We start from the raw sequence: 23680 nt of genomic DNA, 5'->3' as shown, positions 1-23680 counted from the left end.
TTCTGGAGTAACCACCTCCATTGGACGACCAGAATATTCACCATTGTCGGTGTCTCTATGACGAACAAATTAACAAACGATATTAATTTGAAAATAACAAAAGTAACTTCACTTAAATGGCTGTCACTTTTTTCTGACTAATTGAAAAGTCATGAAATTTTACACATAGTCTTGAAAGTTTGTCATATGGATTTGACAATGGCAGTGCCATCTTCATGCCATCTTGAAACTCGTATTGAGGAAATGTATCTGTATGTGTTTCAATTAATATGTCTCATACCCTCATGAGCTGAGACAAGCGCTGAGAAGTTTGAAGCTATTGCAGCTAGTCAATGAATATAGCATAAAACATGAAAAACGGTATCAAAAAAGTTTTAATGGGGCTTAGGAAATGTTAAAATTTGTCTATGGTAATAATATAGTAATTCAGATGGCCAAATAGTTGAATATCAAGGTCATAATAATTGTTTTCTTCAATTATGAGGGCGTAGAGAAGAATGACTGTAAATTTCAGGAAATATTGTAACGTTGTAAGAAGGAAGAGACCCGAAAATGGATCGATGATTTTCTTCTTCATCGTTAAGAAGCGCCGTTCAAGGAGTTGCTACTAGAGGTCTTCTTGTATAAATATATCCGTCTGGATCTTTCCGAAAAATGTGCTAAATAGCGAACGTTGCTAGCTAAGGACATTACTTTCAATGACAATCCTTAAAATTTAATGTTACTTTTTCTACTTTGATTTTAATCAACTAATTCACCGTATATGTTGAACATGGTACATGGTTTTAATTAGAATATGTCCCTCGGAAACAAATAGGGCTGACCAGATCGATATACTTGTCAGAGAAGGCAATTTCAATGTCAATATTTTTACATAAAAAGATTAAACTGCAAATTTGATTACACATGTTATCGTTTCCTCTGTCCTGTTTTTTTAATCAAACTTTTTACGAATTACGTATCTGTAGTTTTGAGAATAATTTGATTTTGTTTTATCACGGAAAATGAGGTTGTTATTAGAATAGCTAGGAATGAGTGGATTAATGATAGAAGTTGGATCTTTGTGGTTCAATATTTCCTACAAATATTACCTGCCTGCAGATATAAATTATGATCAACTTTTCAATGATAAAAAAATTTAACCGATTTATTAAGAAGGATTTCACGAGGAAACTTGTTTTCTATCTTGATAGTTGAAGGTCAAATGCAAATTAATCTTGCATCAATCTCGTATTGTTATTTTGTTAATTAGTTCAAATTTAAATCCTTCATTGTTATTTAAATGAAAGTAAATCTATTTGCATTCTTGTATACTCTTTCAAATTGTTTACTACGTCATCAAATTAATTAGTATTTGATTTTAATTGATTATTGCGGTTTTGTCACTAAGAACATGACAAAAAAATTCCTTCAATCTTACCACTTCCTGCCATTTGTTGATTTATTTCCTCATTTCGTTAGTATCGAATTTTGCAATAGTTGCCTACTGTTTATGCCAACTCATTTAAAAACATTATCAAATCGGTAGCTACACGTGTATAGGTATTACATGATGCAAATGTACAGGGTGTCCCAAGTAAAATACCCACTCCAATATTTTGATTTATGTTATACAAGAATAAGTCAATTTTTAACTAGATGGACTCATTTTTTATAGTAATTTAAAACTCCTGTTTTCAACCCCATAATCACCCCTTAAAAAACCTCAAATGGTAAAAGGTATTAAATCCAACAAATCTATGCAACCCCATTCATTTTTTTACTTTGAACGATTTTTTGAGAAATCTGCTCAATATTAATTATTATTAAATATAATTTTAAAAACCAACAGTAGTCCTAAATGCAAACACTTCATTTTTAACGATTTTAGTGTGTAAGTATGCATCTGCAACGTCCAAGCAATGATAAAACTTGTTTTCAAATGCTTCTTAAGCTTTTAGACGTTTCCGGTATAATAAAATGCCATTATGTCACGATTCTTTATCGAAGATCTTGAAAAAATTCAGATAATGTAGCATAAACTTGAACTTTCAATAGTCCCACGAAAAAAATTCCTATTAGATTATAGATGTTCAATTTTGTTGGTTTTTCATTTTGGGTTGTCAAAGGTTCCACAAATTATTTTAATTCAATTTCGTTCAGAATACTTGCCCTAACATGGAATTTTTCGGATGTTTGCGTATGAACTGAAAATGACTGGGATGGTATCACTTTGATAACGACAATAATTTCTGTTGATTTCTTCTCTCAACGTACTTTCATTGAAACAACAAAAATTGTTTAGTAAACCTATGTAACCAATAAGTTTTGTAAAAACTGTAAACGACGTAAATTCTTGAATTATTGTCATCAAGTTTATGTTTCTCAACAATCCGCTGAACACTACTTCTTGATACGCTGGATGTGAAGAATAGCTACTTCTATAGCATCTTTTCTGATAGATCGCTCATGGTTTTAGCTAAAGTGACACTAGCACACTCATTATTTTGATTCTAATTCATTGTTTTATCATAGGATTTTGATAATAATCGATTATGAACATGAGAATTGTGCCATGTTACACTAAACCAATTTTTTTTATTTGTAACGAAATATTTGAAGAATATTTAAAAAGATTTCGAAAAAATGTTGCATGGACATTGGAAGCTGCCTTAGAATGATGCATCGTGTGTGCATATTTCTTTTAAATTGATATTTTCAAATCGAAATATAAGGGTTTCTACTAAGCTTTGATGTAGAAAAATAAAAACAAATATTTATAATTGTTTTTCGAAATATTCTCCATTAAGAACAATCAATTGTCGAAGCATGATCTCGCAATTTATTTTTGATCTGCGAGAATCAGAAGATATCATTAACAAGAATTGTACGACGGATGATTATTGACTATTAACGGTTTTAATTGAACTGGGAGAAGTTGAGAAATAAATATATTTTGTGTTTTCTCTGTTGGACCATGTACTGCTGGAACTAATTTTTGCCAATCTAAACCTCAATTGTTAATTTGGATCATTTTGAAGATAACCAATCCCAAAAAAGTTTACAAAGAAATGAAATTAAATTGGATTTGAAGGTATGAGATTTCGTACAGCTGCATCCAATACCAATGTGGAAATTGATCGTGAATAAAATAGAAGTTTTCTTATAGGTGTTAATAATAACAAACATATTTAAATATCACCACTAGTATATTCTTATTAGTAAATAAAGTTATATCTAAAAATGTTGGTTTATTTTTACTCCAGTTTGGAAATAATGAACTATTGTACCCAATTAAATACAATATGTTGTACTCAGCTGGCACATTTCTATATAGTACACGTGTACTACGTTCAAGTAAACGTTCAAGTAAAAATTTAAACCATTGTTACTATGCTGGTAAATAGATAAAATATACGTGCCTTTTTTAATTGGTAAGGTAATTAATAAATAAAAAACTTGATGTAGTAGTATAATGTAAAACCATACTGTTTTCACACTATATTTGGAATCTCAAATGATTTCATTACTTTACTTTATACGTGAATTAGCACGAGAAGAAATAAAAAATTTAAAGCCAGCAAGAGAACATTATATCACACTAAAAAACTGTAAATGAAATTTATAAACGTACTCTGTTGCCAGAAAAATTATTTCTAGAAAATTTTAGTTTAATAAAAAATAATTGACGTTCTAGAAGTTTGTCGGCATGTTGAAAGAGGAATGAAGCGATGTAGACAACAACGACCTATATTTATTCTTCTTTTTCTTCTCTTCTCCTTAGTTTTCATTCTCCTTTATTTATATTTTCCATGTTTTCCGATCCTTTGCTACATCATTAATTTGTTTTATTGTTATCTTCCCCCTTCCTATGCTACTTCTTGTAGCCAAGTTCCTTGGTCGTCCTTTCACTCTTTTCTTAATTTTTTTCTTTTTAAGCTAAGTGATGTTCTTCTTTTTATGTATCCGTACCAGTTGAATCATCTTTTATCGATTTTGTTTCCTATTGATTCTTATTTGAGCTTTTCTAAAATTTTCTCATTTCTTATCCTATCCATCCTCGTTTTCTTAGTTGCTTCATCTCCGTTGCTAGACAGTTATCGAATTGTATACTTTTGTTTTTATGTCTTCTTTTTCTATTTTCCGGAACATTTGTCTTATTAAGTGCAGACTATATTTGCTTTTCTTATTCATGTTCTTCCATGTTGTCTGGTGGGTATTCGTTAATTAAAAAATGGCAGTGTCTTGATTAACTTTTTAGTCGAATTTTTCAAGGAAAAATCATTTTTCCCATGTTTTGAGACCTCCACGATTATGATGGTTTTTCGAATGTCTGTAGTTTATATATATATATATATATATATATATATATATATATATATATATATATATATATATATATATAGCAATTGCTATGGCTCCGATTTGGTTCAAAATTAGCATACATGGCTTTTTTGGCGGGCGATTGATGTTATTAGAGTTTGGTTGAAAACAAATGAATATTTCGAGGGGTCGCAGTGCAAAAAAGTGGTTTTTGACCTCTGCAGGTCAAACGAAAAGCGACTGAAAAATGAAATTTCACATGTAGGTTCAATTAGTTGCGAGATGATTTCCTATCTAAGGTCGAAACTTTCCATCTCCACTCCTCTCCATTTTATGGTCATTTTTGTTATATTTTCTTATTTTTTGGCCAGAAAAAGTTTAACCAGAGGGTTCGAATTTCGCATGCAAGTAGGGATGATGTTAAAGAATTGTCTTTCTCAAGTTTTCTTTTTCAGTTCTTCTAGCACAAAACGCCCGAAATCATTTTGATCGTTGTAGTTGTTGAACTGGATCGCCTCCTATTTTTTGAATAATACGAGTATGATCGTTGCTAGGGTGATTTTTTTTACTTCCCATTTTCGAAATTTCTTGTCATTATGACAATTTTTTCTCTCTTGTCAATTGGAATTGAACAAGAGGGTTCGAGACCACCGGGTCCATTGAAATTATGAATTTTCATTCGAGAGAGAGAGTTAACTTGTGAAATGAAAAGTTATTGAGGAATAGCAAATTTTCCATATAAAGAAATAAGATTGAGAATTGATATCATTTCCAAGAAATTCATTTTATGGAAAGATTTGTTTGTGTATTAGTTAAATTCTTCATTTGACGAAAAATTCTTGATGGAGCTCTGCTGCTCACGGCTTTTTTATTTACCTTTGACGTTATTTCATTTACAAAAGTAGAACCTGAAGTATCGACCTGTGTCCTATTCTGTGGAATAGTAGGCACCCAGGCCATAAGAACAAAACGCTCTACCGGATGCTTGGATAAAACTAGCGAGCGAATTCATTCAAGAAGTAACAGTGATGACATTGAAGAAGAAAAAGCAATCGCTTTCTCTCTCTCATCAATTTTTTGCTTCTGTTTTAATGTGAAACGTTACTATTATCATCAACAAAATTCAGAAAGTAATCTGGTAATCGAGTTTATGGAAACGCGACACCAATATCGGTAACCCGCTCACACTATATGTATATTTTTTCACGCTTTTGTGTAGTGCTGCGTCCAGTCCAATGTTCAGCAATACGTTGAAACGCGAATGTTGGAGCAAACGTTGATCGCATCGTGTAATATAGGCTTTAGTTATTATTATCATACGTGTTTACAGAGGGAGAGATGAGCTTTTCTATATATTATGTTGTAACAATCTATTTTAATTCGGAAAATTAATTAATTGTCTTTGTTCAAGCAAATACAAGTGGAAATGGATAGTAACATTAATTTTCAGGAATTACCTACTTTCCTCCTAATTAATTTATTGTCTAGCAATTAACATTTAATTTTAAATAATAGTATCTGCGACAGATGTAAACAATGTACGAGGTCACGCACACCGTGTTACTCACGTGGGACTAAAATTGAATACAAAGTGGGATACTTTTATAGAATCTAATTTGAATTTATATCGAAAAAACTCACCCACAATAAATAGGTTGATGTTATTATTTTTAATATTGCAATTTTAACCTTTTGCAAACGAAAGTTATTAATATTAATTTTATCTTTTCCAGTTGGGTATTATCTACAGAGATATCAAATTAGAAAACATTTTAGTAGACGAGACAGGTCATATCGTTCTCACGGACTTCGGTTTAAGTAAAGAGCTACCCAGAGAAGAAGCCGATAAGAGAGCCTACTCGTTTTGTGGTACCATTGAGTATATGGCTCCAGAAGTGGTCAAAGCTGGAACTCAGGGACATGATATAGTAAGTACTTTTTTACATAAATTGCTAGGAAATCTATTATTATTAAAAATATAACAAAAATTTTTTTCCCGAATAATGAACAGAATTCAAGTAAATCGAAATTTCAGGCCTTTACTTAATTATAATATTACAAAATTTAACACAAAAAAATCCAATGCCCCATATGTTTATTGTAGTCTTGTCATTTGAACGCATTTTCAAGAGATGTAAACTTGGAATATTGGAAAGAGCGTAACATATTTAAAAAAAACCATTTTGAAAGAAGGATGTGTTCATTATATTAGAAAACAGATTATTATTGTGATACACCTATATATAGATTTTAGAGTTCTTAAAATAAACATTTTTTTCTCATTATTTGTTAAGAATGATAATACTTTGCTTATAATTAAACAGTGAACGTCCGATGAAAGCTATATTTTTTTCTTTGTTTTGATTATCAGTGCATCAATAATTTCTTTTTCATGTAGCTACGAAATATAAAGTTAGAAAAATAAATATAAAAATATATAAATTGAAATTGTTCTTGGATCTTTTTTAAACACTTGCAATCACTTTGTTCCGTCCTTATTTGTTTTAGGCACATGAATAAATTTTAGGTGATTTCAATGGAGTATTAGTATACTGGAGAATCATATACCAATTATAATGATAATTTTATAAATTTACTATGTACTGACGTCAGTGCACCGCTATATTGGCAATTTCGGCGAAAATTTAAAAACTTATTATTATAGTAATTTTGCATGTCAAATAAGAGGTAAAAATTTATTTAACTTCCCACTTTTTATACCTCTTTTTTATATGGTATTGTTGATAAATTGTCCTGGTTTTAGGTCTCCTTGAATTGAAACTTCGTTTCAAAACAAATAAAATCTTGACGTTTCGACCTTTATCAAAATATAATTTGACATTAGAGATATATTTATAATTTAAAGAATTTTTTTAAACCGTTTCAAATACCCTAACAACTGAAAATGAAAAGCTTATCACAACAAAATATTAAAATTAGGTATTTCAATATTTTCGTTCGATAATTAAGGCCCCACAATTATAAGTTATAATAAATAACTCATGATGAATTTAAAAAATCACGCTTTTTAAAATAATTTCCATGAATAAGGTTAAATCTCTTATTATCTAATTTTATCAGTTTGAAATTGAGCGATGTCGAGCATCTTGTAGACTTCCGTGATACATATTACTAATTAATAATCACTGTTCTTCACTCGTAACAGCCTCAGATATTGTTAAAAAGGTAACTAACTTTATTTTTCACAACACAGTTTTATTATCAATGAAAGGTGTTAAAACAAAACCGTCATGTTAAATAGAAGCGAAGTTTATTATGAAGTGAATATACAATTTCCTAATAATCCGTTATCTACAGAGAATCTCGTATCCGCGTAGGCAAATTTCAATGAATTTAATAATAATTCAATCTCATAGCTTGCTTGTAACCTTAACGTGGTCCATTCATTGTTTCTTATAACAATAAGACGGTTAACAGAACTGGACTAGAATCAATTAGTCTACAGTTTGAAAAATCGTAGATTGAAGGTACATACGTATTTGTATGAACCTTGGGAACCCAATGGAACCCGTAATTTTTGTATAAAAAGTAAAGTTGCCAAATAAAAATTTCACTGCCTGCATCGTATTATATTTTATATTGTTCTTGTACTGTAGATTTAATACATCATGACACATGTTATATATTTGTTGCTTGTTTTTTTAACCCAATAGTTCAATAAAACTGTATACTATTCACGTCCTCTAGTTCTTTTTATTTTTACGAAATTTTCCCTTCTTCCAAATTTTCTATATCGTTCTCTGTTTGTTTTGGTATATATCCAATTCAGTTTTTAAATTTCTCATATTTTAATGGCAAAATTCTCGCTTTTTATCGGACATAACTTCATAAATTCCGACTTTTTTCTTTTCTATGACTTACTCTGTTATTTTTCAATTCTAATTGCTTACGATTGATGTAAACTTTATCTCATATTTTCAAATCGTTATTTGAGAGTTGATCACAGTTTCCTAAACCTTAAAAAGTTCAAAACTTTGAACAAAAACTCAAATTTCTCTGTCTAAAAAAGTTGCAATATAGTTTTGCTTTTCCGGAAACTACTTCACGTTACCTCACGAAATTATGTAAAGTAGGTAATAATATGAGGAAAGTTCAAATTTGTATAGAAAATATTAGAAATAAATTATTTTTGAGCTATCGATAAATTTCTACCACTTAAATATATACATAAACTAAAATTTACTAAATGAGATACGGTTCCTCAACTTTTATTGAATATGTAGTCATCTGGCATTGAGTCCGAACCTGAACGGCTTAGTGAGAAGATAGATCCTCATCCAATTTAGTTCTTCGGTCATCGTTTGACCTCCTTAAAACTAAAGAAATAAAAACGAATGGCAAGTATCTGCATTCTTAACGGTAATGGGAAAGTGAGGAAAGAAAGAAAGAGGGAGAAGACTCGTAAAATTGAGAGAGTGAATAACAAGTGGATTGTTGGAATAGTTGTTTTACTTTTTGTGAATAAATTAGTTTAAAATTGTGAAGAAATATTGCGTAATATTAATTTTAGCTATTTACTTTTAACTATTAGATGATTAATTTTAAACATATTATGATAATGAAACTTCTTGTTTAACAAAAAACTATTTAAACAAATTGTGTTGATTTTTATTACCTTTATTTATAATGAATAACAGATCTTGAAAAATAATTTCACGATTTGAACTTGCTGCGATTTCATCAACTGATATTGGAAACTTCAGAAAAGCCATATGCATCAAGTCGTAATGGCAAACTGACAGGATAACTGTTTTTTTTTGCTTAAAATTGCTGATATTAGTCTGGATTACTTTGGTTTCAACAAGATAATAGCGTATGGAACAATTCAATACCACCAGATTTTTCCTAATAGTTTACTTTATCGTTTTAACAATATGAATTGGACGTGTCACTTAATACTTTGTTTATACTGTTATTTTTCACAGTTCTGTGCAAATAATGCCACAAGATATACAGAAGGAAAACGGAGTATTCACAAAATAAAACTTATATGTGTGTAAAGCCCTAGAGGCCATTTGAACTATATTTTATTCCATACACATATATATTATGTACTTCACGAATTATTATTTAATTTAATTACAACTAATCTGTATTAACGAGCAGTTTTAAAAACCAAAGTGTTTCACCCAGTTTGACCCACTGGTACGTTCTCAGTTGTGTTCATGACTACTACACTACACAACACGTAGTGTGGTGCTCAGCGTTTCCACCATTACATTTACTCAAAAGGTTTAACTATTTCACGTTGATCCAGTAGAGTTGAAGTCAAGACATACGAGGAGCATCACACAAGAAGATGTTAAAAAAATCTATGATCTCGTATTGCAAGATCAATGTAAGAATATTAGACACTATTGATGATAGAGGTCTCTTCTACCATTTGGTATATAATACACTTGCTGCCGAAATGTGCATGAAACATGACGAAACGAAGAAAATTTCCTTGCAAAATAAGTAACAATAGATCCATTAAGGTGTTGTAGAAATCAAAACGCAGACTAGAGAGTGGAAATATCGATATCGATAATTGACCATGATATGATACTTGAACATGCACTTTTTTGAAAAGTCCACCCCATCTTTAACTCGAAGCTAGTTTACTGAAAAGTTTTTCAATATTTTGATGAATTATTCTATGCTTCTCTTTCATATTATTTCCAAACATTTCGTTCTAGATTTTTCCAATCAACTAAAAATGTCAATTAAAAAAAATTGTATTCGTCCACTAATAAGAACACAATTAATAAATCAAAAATGTTCAAGGTTAAGAATGAATTGAATTAGACGTAATAAACAACAATAACAACGAGAATTTCAATCAGCAGTTTATAATTTTCCCATCGCATCGACAAGTTGCCGATCGACAACACTTGCTTGAAAAATGTAGGGCAACGAAGTGGGCCATTTATCCGTTCTTTTAAATTGAACGTTGTTGATTTGAAACGTTTACGGTATTCCTATAATAATGTACTCCGGTTGAAGTAATCGCGCAAAACCTGTGTTTTACTTTTCAACTTACAAGTAATATTGATGGAATCTCCAGGGCAATAATAAATTAATTCATAAAATCGTAATTTTTGAAATTAACCCAGTTACGTCAATATATCCATTACATTTATTTCTTTGACATTAATAACACATAATTCACTTAACTTTAAATTTACTGTTAAATAAAACCTGCCTCGGAGAATTTTCCTGTAGAAATTAACATTACGCCAAATGGCAATCGAAACACTAATTAGTTCTTAACAACATTTTTGTTGGTTCAGACTTCCCACTTTTATTTATTTATGGTTACATAGTTATTTCATACTTTATTACGTTCCACATTCTTCTAATCTGTGCTAAGCTTCACTCAATGAAATTTAGAATATTTCTTATGTGTTGTTAGAGATGAATTCAGTCACGTTTCAACATATATTGCAACGGATTTACTATATTTTGAAGTAGAGCATTTTTTCGATATTCTTCGTGCTTAGAAATTTATGATTCTGTACTAGAAATCAATATTAGAATAGAGGTTTTTTTTGGTAAAAAATTGGTCTTGAGGCTCTGGAATAGATATAATATAAATATTTATAAACATTTCTTGATAATTATTTGATTTCTTTAAAAGACCGTCGACTTCTTCTTCTTAGCGTGCCGTATCAATTCCCCTGACGTTGGCGATCAGCGTGACTAAACTCTCTCTATCTTGAGCTAGTCTAAATAACTGTCCTGCGTCTCTTATCCCAGTCCATTGTCTAATATTCTTCAACCAAAAGCTTTTTTTCCTTCCAATTCCTCTACGACCTTTAACTTTATCCTTGATAATCAACTCACGAACCACATTTGCTCTGTTAAGGACTGCATCGTTTGTTTGCATAGCTGTCCACGGTATCTTGAACATTTCAAAAGCCTCTAAGCGATTAATGGTAGAAGTCCATGCTTCGACACAATATAAGAGAACTGACCATATGTAACATTTGATCATCCGTTTCCGGAGTTGAAATTTTTAATTATCATTAGAGAAGAGTGATCTCATTTTAAAAAATGTTGTATGAGCTACCTCAATTCTATATTTTATTTCCTTATCGGGATCCAGTTGTTCTGTAATGGAGCAACAAAGATATTTTAAACCGGACACTCTTGAATGGTTTGTCCGTTTACCTGTAGCTGTGTGTTATGGTCCGTCAAGCGACTAAATACCATTATTTTGTTTTAGAACAGTTAATGTTCACACCCATCTCTCTTCCCACTCTGTCAATGACGTTTAAAAGGCATTGCAGTCCATCCAAAGTGATTCTCGCGTTCTCAACCCATTTTTGAAGCCGAATTGAGTTTCGTCTTGATCTTCTTCGCACTTATTTCTGAATCTAGCGTGGATGATTCTTAAGAATATTTTTGTAGTCTGACTCATAAAACTCAGTCTATAGTGCTTTGGACGTTGTTTTTTTGAGAAAAGTTGGATTTTAACCAGTTTTCTGGTTGAATAAACATGATTGAGGAGTTTGATTAATATTAATATATATCTCTGTTGGAATGTTGTTAGGTCCAACAGCTTTCTTATTTGCCAACTTTGTAGCATGTCCCTTCTGACTTCAGTATTTCTGGTCCTTCGTCTTCATCAAATGCCATTTGTTCTTCTGATCTAGAGTCATTATACAGTTCTTTGATATCAAGTTGTTCGAATTTCTTCTTCATTTATGATTATTTTTTCCTTTTGAATCCCTTAAGGTATCTTCTTGTTGTATAGGCCAGCTACCGTCGATTCCACCAATTTAATTCTAATTGATACATCTTGATGGAAATTTTAATCTGTACATTGGATCAACATAATATAAGTTAATACTTATATTATAATCACTTACTCAAATTTTATCATCATTTGCCTTTTTTAGTCGACCTCTCGACTGTTTTCGGATTTTTTTGTTAGTAGATAGTAGAAAATTTATGACCTTAACCTTAACCTGAAGTACCAATTCATTCGTACAATATTGGGAAGCTTGGGGTTCAAAACTCGTTCATTTTTTTAATATCCACAGAAAAATTGATTTTGCTAGAAAGAATTGAACAAAATTGTTAGTTTTGACTTAATTAGAAAGTAAAGACCGTTATTTATATAACGTATTCTTTATGATAACGTATTCTTTATGATAACTTCATAAGGACACCAGCGGCTCTAACTGTAATGTTTTCAGATCGCTTTTATTTCATTACTTCTTGAATTTCTAAAATTTAGAGGCACAAATTATTTAAGCGTAAAATTGTTGTATCAACTGAAAGACGTCAAAAATAAAAATTTCTGTTTAGCTTTTCATTTTTATACTTATGGCAAAAGTAAATATCATAGTTACTAACTTCCAAAAATAACAGCGACCACTTTAATAAAACCACGTTAAAATAAGAACTACAGACTTGTATTTCGTCTGAAACAGCAGACGTGTAACAAAAAATAGCGAAGAACATCCACAGGTGAGTGCCAGATTTTAATTGCTTGAAAAAACGTATCCTTCACACGTTCCAATATGTATTTAGTGCTAAAAAATCAATTTTCTTCATTTAAACCAGCAAAAAATTATGTTTGATAAAAGAAAGATATACTACGGGTGACTTTTTCCCGATATTGGAACGGAAAGAGTTAAAAAAAATCTTTGGACAAAATATTAAAATCACGAATCGGTATGTTCAAGCTTAACATACTCTCTTAATTTAATTTATGATTAAATGTAGGCTTTAATGACAGAATTAATTAATTATTTAACAATTTTGTAACTACATTTTTCATGAAAATGTAAGGTCATGACTTGGCTTTGCATCTTACTGTATATTGAGATGTTATTGCTTCATTTCACTTATCACTTTCACTTATCGATATTTATACTCTCTCTTTCTTATCTATTCATTTTCTTTAAAATAATGCAAGGCTGAAACTGCTAATGAGGTCAATTAAAATTAATTAATATTTTTTTTCGACACTATAGGTACGTTTTTTAAAAGTCTTATAGATAAACGACACTTCAGTAAAACAAACTTAATGTTCAAACTCAAAAACATGTCAACTGACATAGATTTTATTTTTATTCAATCGTAAAGACTTTAATAGTTTCTCCTCTCTACGTTTTAAAATAGGTTTTATGTCTAACAATGAACTATTATTATGTGCAAAATAAATTGAGACTTTTCGTGCATTTCACTATTTTTTATGAGACTATTTGCTTGAAAATTCACTGTCCTTTGTCACTACCTGAAAACTAAAGATGTGCTCTAGACTAGTGCTGGAGTGCAAGAAAGTCCTACAAAATATGGTGAGTGATAGCTGCAAGATCTAGCTCATTTGCATGTCCGGCCACTCGAACAACAAAGGTTACGCTGAGGGGGACTCATCCACCAGACTGAGATAGGCGAATTCACTAATAGGTCCAGAACCCATCCTTGGTGTAGCTAAAAGTGTCGCTATTGCGTCTGCTTGCAAGGCGACCTCGCCAGAGATGGATAGAGACACCTGGCATGAAACAAGCGAAGTTCTTGTGCATCTCTTACCAAACAACAACGGGGTATTTGGGTTAATGTGTATATGATGTTTGCTCATTTACATTTTCTGATGAATTGTATCCATGATTTCGTGGTGGTCATACTAAAATCTAGTAGAAATTTCGATAAAACGGCATTAATCTATCTATTTGTGTAGCAAACAGTATTTTAGAGCAAACCTCATTTCTGCCTTATTTCATATACATTGATTCGTTCGTTGTCGTTATTACCCATCCTTTAATTAGTTATTGGATTGATTTTTCTTCACGACGAGTGAAATAAAGCAATTTTGCACTCTACAGAGTTTTAAAACTGAGTAATTCAATTTTTTATGTGGTTAGCGATAAAAATTGTCGAGTTGTTAATGACGCAAACCAATTAAAATGCATTTTTTTATAAACTTGTAAAGGTAAGTAATGACCATTTTATATTTTATAAACGGCTATTATTTTCACATAATAGTGGCTTTGACGTGAAAAATTCTGTATAGTGATAGTGTTTTTTACGTAGTTAAATTAATTATTACCAAATATTGGCTCAATATATAATAAAATAATTATATTAAAATTATTGTTAATTTCATTGTTGCTTGTATTCGAAGCAAAGTCTGAAAGACACCCCTTCCTATATGTAAGGGAGGGCGATGGTACTCTCACTTGTTATATACGAGGATAGTCTATAAAGTATCAAATAAAACATCTGAAATCGGAAAACAAAACTATTCAAAAGAGTTACCGGATTTTTTATCGATGAATTACATAGTGTTAGCTCTTTCACAAATAAAAAATGGATCTATAACGTAGGAAGATGGTAATTTTCTACCGAACTTGACTTGAAAATTTTTCATTGTAGAACTGCTAACATACAAACATCTCAAATATTTTGTTGAAAGTATAAACATCGCTTTATCCTTATAACTTGTTTTTGATGGTTTTTTGTAGTAACTCCTTGCTTCGAGAGAGAGATAATTTTTATCAGTTATCCCAGTTATTCATAATATGGTTTCATCGAAATTATAAATTTATATCAAAATAATATTTGATGTTATAACTGCAATGCTATGATGAAAAAATATTAGGTTCATTAAAATCAAAAGTTTTACTATATTTCAGTTGAAGTGTTTTGTATATACCCAATGTTACCATATTACCGGATAAAAAATTATTTGTGTCATCGTCAGTGATTCATAATAAATCACCAAAAACGGCAGTACCCGAAAAAGTAACCTCGTAGATGTCCATATACAAATATAATTGTAGATGAGTCAGCTGACTGTTACTTTTGACCTACGCCTTGAGCTGGTATATCCTACATATAAAAATCGATGTTAAATTGTTCATATTGTACATCGTCGTTCTCATTGGAGAAAGTGAAATTGGTGGTTAATAAATATGATTTTTATTTTCCGTTCAGCAACATACTCTAGAGATGACGTTGATAAATCTAATAATATTTTGTAATAGGTTCTGTTACCAATTTTATGAAATTTTACATTTAAATTGATATCTTAGAAATGTTACTTCATAATTATGAAGAAACATGCAAAATATTCAGCTGAACGAATCTGCATATCAAAATTCTTACCCAAAAATTTAACCGCATTAATCGCAAGTGTGGTTGAGCGACATATCATTTTGGAAGTAATTTCGTTCTCCACACTACTTGAAAGCAATTTGTGTTACAATTTACCAAATAACTTTGAAGATACAAAAACTTTCACCAAATAACGAATTAAATGTTGTCCGCTGACTTCCATACAATGATACAATATAACTGCTAATAGTTATCACCCAGCAATGGATTGAAATACATTGTTTGTGTACAAATTACACAATTTTGGTGTGATTTTGAATACAAAGAGATAATGAATCCTAATTATCTTCTTAAGTGCCAATATCAAATTACCTTGGATTTAAGAATGGTCAATGACTGATTAATCAGACAAATTATTGTCACCGCTTACAATGGTACATACATTTAATCAAGTATGGTGGGATTGCACTGAAGAAGAGAATATATAATTTAATAAGCAGTATATGGGAATAAGAGACAATACCAGAAAGGTAGAAATTGGAAATAACAGTATGAATACACAAGAAAGGAAAAATAAATGAATGCAGAAACTACTAGTTACAACCTACAAAATTTCAACTAAGACCATAGATAAAAGTTTGATTGTATATGGAGAAAACTTGTTCGGAGACCACCAATGCGGATTTAGATCTGAAAGATCAGTCACAGACCACATTTTCACTCTGAGGTAAACGTAAAGAATGGGGTATGAATACTATTTGCCAATTTACTCAGTCTTCATGGATTACCAAAAAAACGATACTGCGAACAGAAACCATTTGTACAGCATTATGAACGATCTTAGTATCCCAAAAAAGTCTTACGAAAATGACACTCGAACATACAAAAACGAAGATAAAGGCAAACCAAAGAGAGATTTTTTATCCGCTTCAATATACTATAAGAATGGATAGTACGTGAAATCGGTTTGAACAGAACAGAAACACACAAGAACAACGAAGTTCATTCAAAGATCATTGCCTTTTCTTCAAGTTCAAAGTTAGGTCGACGGAGACGAGGGAGAAAATCTGGAAGCGAAGTTGACGAAGGGAAGTAAACAGTTGGGAGCGCTGAACGCGATAATAGTATCCCAAAAAATCTCCAAAAAGGCAAAGCTACGTCTACACAAAACAATAATAAGAGCAACAGCGAGCTACGGAGGCGAAAGGCCTGCGTAAGCACCTATATATACAATGGTACATTTTGGTTAGAGAATAATAGAAATTGTTAAGCTATAATTTAGAAACAATCAGTTTTCTACAGTTTTATACCAATCATCTGCAAAAAACGAAAGTGTCCAATACATTAAGCAGTTGAAACTATCCGTATCCATGACTACATCGTTAAAAATACCAAATAATCTTGTGATGTTTGATAATATCAGCTGTCTTTGATTTGTGATTGATCATTCTCAATAGAATAATTCCAATTTGTTGAGCTGGAACTTCTTCAAAATGTTTTAGAGTTAACATCCTCATTGTCCAGTTTTAAGTGGCTACCAGAATTTTAAATTTATGTGCAATCGATTATTAAAAATTTATTAAAAGATTGTAAGTGAGTGTTTTTATCGAAATTAATGTGAAATATTTCAGCTTTCTAAATAAAATTACATTATCATTAAGAAAAAGACAGTTTGTTATATGTACGAAATAATAATATTGGTTTAAGAAGCAGAAGATATTGCTTTAATTAAATATGTAACTCTACCTTCCAGTTCCATTTCTTCCATCTTTTTTTTACTGATTAATTTTTGATTATTTAACTGGTTTCTTGCCTCTTTACTATCATATAATCCCTCGAAGTCCATTTGATTTAAATTTGAAGAGTGGTAAGTCTGGGCAAAAATTTCGATTCTAATTTTGGTAATATTATGGATTTGCATTTTCGAATTTGAATATTGTCTCAAAATATTTTTTCTCTTCCGGATTTCGCAGTATGTGTCTGATGTGCATTTAGATAAAAATTTGATTGTAAGATTTGCATTAACGATGATTTTTTCTGGATTTAAACTTCTTCCACTAAACGGTAGGTTCTCCTGGATTCGCACCGAGATCACAGAAAGTTTTTATTGACACAATGCATAAAAGTCTTTCCACGACCAGCACGAATTCTACTGACTGCGCCAATTACGTGTTTTCGTGATGAAACGCAATTTTTAAAAATAAATAACAAACTTTATTAACATAAAATCCAATATTAACGGAAAAAAAGTTATAATCAATATCAGAATAGAAACTTTAATCGAAATCAAAATCTCAATATAAAATACAAGTATATATAATAGTTTGAATCCGGCTTCAGAATTTTTTTGTATCAAATTTGTTAATACTTAAATGTACTTCTTAATAATACAAAATACCAGAAAATTCAAATAGATACAATTTAGTATAAGTTGACCTTAACTCTAAATTAGATCGTAGCCTTCTTTCTGCTATTTCAAAATAAATTACAGGGTCAGAATATTCCATGGTATTGAGTTAAATATTTACTAAATTGGTGTATCCAAGTGGAAATATATTTTGTTTAATTGTTTAAAGTCTATTTGTGAATATTAAACTAGAATCAATTATGCAAAATTTCTTTATAATTTCATCTGATTCATATAAATGTTCTCCGCAACGTACTTTTGAATAATTCGGATGCATTCAAAAAATATGATTACTTCATGATTATTAATATCAATTAAAACATATCATTAAATTAATTTCCCTGCTATATTATTTTCTCTCTATTATCGATTTATCAAATCGCATTTACCATAAAAAAGAAACACTTTCTCTGCGTTCACTAGGATATAAATTCGCAAATGTTATTATGTGTATCCGATCCCACCTCTAATTCGCTGCGTTTGACCTAGATTTGACGACTGGTTGTCATGTAACGGGGTCAGACTCCCTCTAAGAGGGTCGACCGTAGTCGCTGTCTATCGAATTTTGTTATATATATATATTACGTTATGTTACGTAATGACCTCGAAAAGTACATACGATGCACGTATACATACGCTAAACAGTGCCGGTACAAGAACAACAAATGATCATTGAACACCATTGATAAAGAATAGTGAATAAAAGAGATGGTGAACATTGGTGGAACAACAAATAAAGTAAATCTAATTGAATACATATTGTCATCGTAATATGAGGTTTTGAAATGGTTAAATAATTATAAAGAATTACGCAGTAAGCAAAATATTTGCCAACTACCAACAAACAGAAACATTATTTATTAATTTATGAAGAAATTCGATCACAAGATTATAATAATAATTATACAGTGTGAAATTGTTTTTGCAATTCTACACGGAATTTTTTCATGAAAAACAATTTTTGAACGCGAAATTATCAATTGTTGTATATATGTGTGCTGATTAACCCGACATTGAAAACATACATACTATAAGTTTTTTTTTTGCGTCTCATCGCCTTTAGAATAATTAATCTAATTTCATGATATAAGTTTATACACGGTTCATACTAAACGAGAGGGATACAATAGACGAAACACATACTCAAAGGGTACAAGCTTCAAGGATTAGCAAATATGATGAGTACACGAAGCAAGATGAGGATCTAAAAAACCTCTTCTTATTTATGCAAGGGCAATAATGAGAATAATGAGGATGACTGAATTGAAAACGATAAGAACTAAAATTCAAGATGTCGTAAGACGGGTTAGAGAACGTGAACGAAGTTGGAGAGATCATGTCAAAAAAAGTGATGTGCGCAAAAAAAAAAGAAAACACACGGGGACTATACTATCTCACCACCAAAAAGGTATCAGAGCTGGAGTTCAGCGTTTCAAAAAGATCTCAGGAGAAAGCTAAACATTCAAAGTGAAACAGGGTGCAAGAAGCCAAGGTTTATAAAATGAAACGTAAATTCCCTAAATGATTCTAAAAAAATGATGAAATACGTCGACCTTCATTTAAAGGAAGACAAGTATACGTAATGTCACCCCTCTCTCCGATATATTCATCCCCTTGACAAATTATGAGGTTAAGGGATTTCTATAAAAAGGTGTTTGAATTATCTTTGAATCCTTTATGATTTTTCATCAAGTTTATCAGTAGTTTTATAATAACTGCTACAATACTTCAACAAAGGATTTTTGAATACATAACGATGGATAGTACACTCTCTAATGGTTATCATGTTGAAGTACGTTTCATTTGGTTGTCCATAAATAAATTATTAATATTAGAATGGTGTGTATTTTTTCTCATCTTGTATCTTTTCTCTTTATTTTTTCTATTCAGTTTATATGTTAAAATTTTTGGAGATAGACACCTCAACATGAATAGTATCCTTACTGTTCATCAGTCGTTTGTCCCTACAAGGAAAGTTATCACATATAAAAAGGACCTGAAGACTGAATGCCATTATTAAGAGGCTATTTTGAAGAAAAAAACTGATCCTCATTTGACATTGCCACTTTTTTTTAGATGTTCATTCTTTTTAGTAAGAGAACTTTCTTTCGATCACAGGTACCGCAGTTAAACAAAGAATAGAAAATTCACCAATAACTTAATGTCAACTTATTGATAATGATTTGAGATATTCCATTACTTCTTTTGTTGTGGAATCAACGACGAAGATGATATATTTATTTGCGTTGCTTCATATTTCTCACATTCCTTACAGTTTGAAACTAACCACTAAGAAACAGGAAGATCAGTGGCTTTGATGTTGAGAAGCTATATTTGGTCTTTCTGTCTCTTATTCATAAACAATTGATAACCGCCATATATATTCTACGTTTCATCAACATTGTTTTAAAATAGCCAGAATGTTAAGTAAAACATTATTGTTATTAATATGACCTAAGATTACTCAAATTTGGAATGAAATATGGAAGAATGATAGTTCACCCAAGATAATATCGATACCTTAGAGCAGAAATGAGCTATGTTCGTTGGAGGCTACTTTTGGAAAACTCAAAGTCTTGATACCTGCAAAACTCTAGTAATGAAACTTATTGTCTTGCTATTTAGTAATTTTATGGTCTGTAAACTTTGTAAAAATATTACAAAAAACTTTTCTCATTTTGGGATCTGTTTATTTATTTATTAGGTAAATGAACATGTGCTCTAAGGTATCGATATGTCACATATAAAATTCTTTATATATTAATTTGTACTTATATAAGCTTAATATTGAATTCTTATCATTATAAAATTTCAATCATAATCGAAATTGAACTAAAACAATAAAAATAAAATGGTATATACAACCAACTTGGTCATTAGGAATCTGGAAATAAGAATTTTTCCGTGCGCGAGTGACAAATTCGGAAAGTCATGCGAGCACGAAAAAATCCATTTCTGGACGTATAAAGAACTATAGTTTTTATTACAATTATTTGGAAACAACGTAAAAAAGGTAAGAATTAAATTTGTAACATTTTATTTTCATCAATTAGAGCATATTAAATTATCTTTCAAACAGCATATTTCTTTTTTGATCTGATGAATAAGTCAAAAGTTTACAGTAGTCCGATTTCTATACACGCAACTATGTAAAAATATATTTGAGAGTATCTGTTTTTGAAATAAGTATATAAAATACAAATCATTATGAATTTAAAATTGCTAGATACGTTACTGTTATACTCGTGTATATACCACAGAATTTTCTACTCTTTTTTTCTTCTTTATTGTTTAGGATTTTCACAAAATCTCCGGTTGACAACATAACAAAATGAAAACATACTTCCATTTATAAACACTCCATTTTTTTTTCGTGAATAACGAAAGACAACGTAATCGAAGTAGGTCAGTGTGTCAGTTTCGCTGTCTGATTGCGATTAACCCATTGTATGGCGTTTGTTTCATTAGCACAAACTTACAAGGCTACCGTTAGGCTCTTAATTAGGCTTCTCCTATTTGCGCCGTATCATAGTTAATGAACTACTTCCACATTCTAATCTGTAAAATACAATGAAATGGCTGTATATATACATTTTGATTTGTTACAAAATAAATTTTCATGCTGGAACCTCTCATTGTTCTCACGATAAATAAAAGTTCCACCATAATTTATGTTTTATTTAAATCCCTATTATAATAAGAGCTGTTTGTTGTTCGTAGTAAATCTGGAGAATCTGAAGATCTTTTTGTGCAGAAAGGTTTAGAATGTACTGTAGATTTCGATTAATTCCGAATAACGAAGTGTGTATTCTAGTCATAGCATTACATTGAAATGTACTTTATAAAATAATTCATAGAATCCTCTGAATAAACAAAAAATAGATATATATTCATATTACGTGACAAAACTTGTTCATATTGCAATATTTGTAACCTCGATACGTCATAACCAAATTACTTACAAATACATTACCAATGGTAGTAACAACAGATTATAGAGTCACGTGTCTAAAAAACTGATAGATGACAATAGGAAAATCAGAAGCTAAGTCGAAATAAATAACGATTTAGGAACCCTTTTGACGGCTGGAGTACCGAAAGAGAATTTTTGGTGCCTCGCAAGAAAAGGAGATGAAAAATGTTTTTCGTACCTAACCTAATCTAACCTAACCACATATTTTTAGCTACTAATATTTTATGCCTGTATTTAGATTTTTTCATGACACAAACAAACTGCAATTTTTTTTATCCAACACTATATATCTTTCTATGCTTTTTAGGTGAAAATTCGATACATGGAGTTTTTTGTGTATCTTTATATTACACCACAAGGGACGAAAGCAGATCTTTTTCTAACCTTTCAAAGAAATATGAGCAGAGCCGTTGACGCAAGAGTTTTTGGTCAGGAGTCAGATTTTTTGGCACCAACTTCGCACAGACTTTTGTCATATATGTAATTTCTCTGTAAAATTTTTCTAATCGTTTGCTTATCGGCGTTTACAGCATCGGCAATCATCCGGATGATCATTCGATCTGCACACACATTTTGGTTGATTTTGGTCGGAGGTCGGATTTCGGAGTCGAGACAGTCACAGGGCGACTTGGGCGCTGGTCATCTTCAATGCTGTCTCGCCCCTCACTAAAGCGCTTACACCACTCAAACACACGAGAAAGAGATAGAAAATTGTCGGAGCTTTTTTCAAATTAACGAGAAATTTGAACTTGATACGTTGCTCATGTTTTTCGTCACACGTGGTTTTCTGTACGAGAAAAAAACACGGTTCGTTTCAAACCGCTACTGCACAAATACTATAATAGTGACGGAAACGTGTTTTGGGACGTGCATATACAAGATATCTAAATATCCAACGCACTTCTCGTTTTTCACCCCACCCATCTAGGGCGCTCTCCAGACGCGCAGTCTCGTTATTTTATAGCCAGACCTCGTATGTTCATGTTCAGCAAAACAGAAAACTCCTAATACGGAGGATGTATTCATAATTATGACATACCTAATTAGATTTTGGGACCAATTATATTTCCTTACTGCCCAGTATGCCGTGTTTATATTCGAGTTTTAGGAGTAATTTGTTCACGTTCAAAATACCTATAAATATTATGTTTTCTTGAAATTTTTTTTTTATAAATCTATGTCTAAACTTTATATTTTGTACAAACCATTGGATATGCACTATTTATCACCCAAATAAACTTTTTGTTTTTACTTAGCAATTATGTCACTGACAAGGTTTGAATTTAAATACAGCGAAACTCGACCTACATATTAAAATGAGCGGTGTCGTATCTTTAATTGTAGATAAATAAATTAACGGAAAGGTTTGTAGGGCAGGAACTTATTAATTAAATATTATTGTCAGCTTTATTCTATGGCGACGAAAGAGTAGTATCATATAATAATTACCTAATAGGTATTTATTGTTGTTATTTGAAAATACTTTACAGACGGCACATTTTTTTTCACGATTAATGCTTAAAAATTTCTCTCTCTATTTAAAAGATTAGTTGTCAATCATAACAATATCGCAGTTTTAGATCACGTTTTTAAAAAGAAAGTTTTAATAAACACAACTACAAAAATTACCTGAAATCAGTGTTGATTACCTTGAAAAGGGGAAAAATATCGTCGGCGAGTATTAAATTGCAACATTTGAGTGAGAAATAAATCAAAAACGACCGCATTTGGCTAAGAAAATAGTGTTGTTTCATCAAGACAATGCACCAGCTCACACATCCGTTTTTGTAATTGCCAAAATTAATGAATTAATCGTTGGATGTGATCAATTTTTTTTCCATTTCATTAAGTAATGTTTAGAGATTAATGTTTTTTTTGTTTTAAATAGTCACTCTATTCGAAAAGGTGCGTCAGCCCACTAATTAATC

General features: G+C 30.9%; 1 protein-coding gene across 2 annotated transcripts in view; it reads left to right on the top strand.

Annotated features, from left to right (window-relative positions):
* The window catches only part of LOC130441269 (ribosomal protein S6 kinase alpha-5-like), a 193218-nt gene that overhangs the window by 146839 nt on the left and 22699 nt on the right, over positions 1–23680 (top strand). For both annotated transcript variants that reach the window (XM_056774865.1, XM_056774864.1), the window contains exon 5: positions 6036–6230. In XM_056774865.1, coding sequence (XP_056630843.1) covers positions 6036–6230 — 195 coding nt within the window. The remainder of the gene's footprint in view (positions 1–6035; positions 6231–23680) is intronic.

The sequence above is a fragment of the Diorhabda sublineata genome, chromosome 3, assembly GCF_026230105.1.
Source record: "Diorhabda sublineata isolate icDioSubl1.1 chromosome 3, icDioSubl1.1, whole genome shotgun sequence".
In the NCBI taxonomy this organism is placed as follows: Eukaryota; Metazoa; Arthropoda; class Insecta; order Coleoptera; family Chrysomelidae; genus Diorhabda; species Diorhabda sublineata.
Note: the sequence above shows the minus strand (reverse complement) of the source record. Positions and strands in the feature narration are given on the sequence as shown.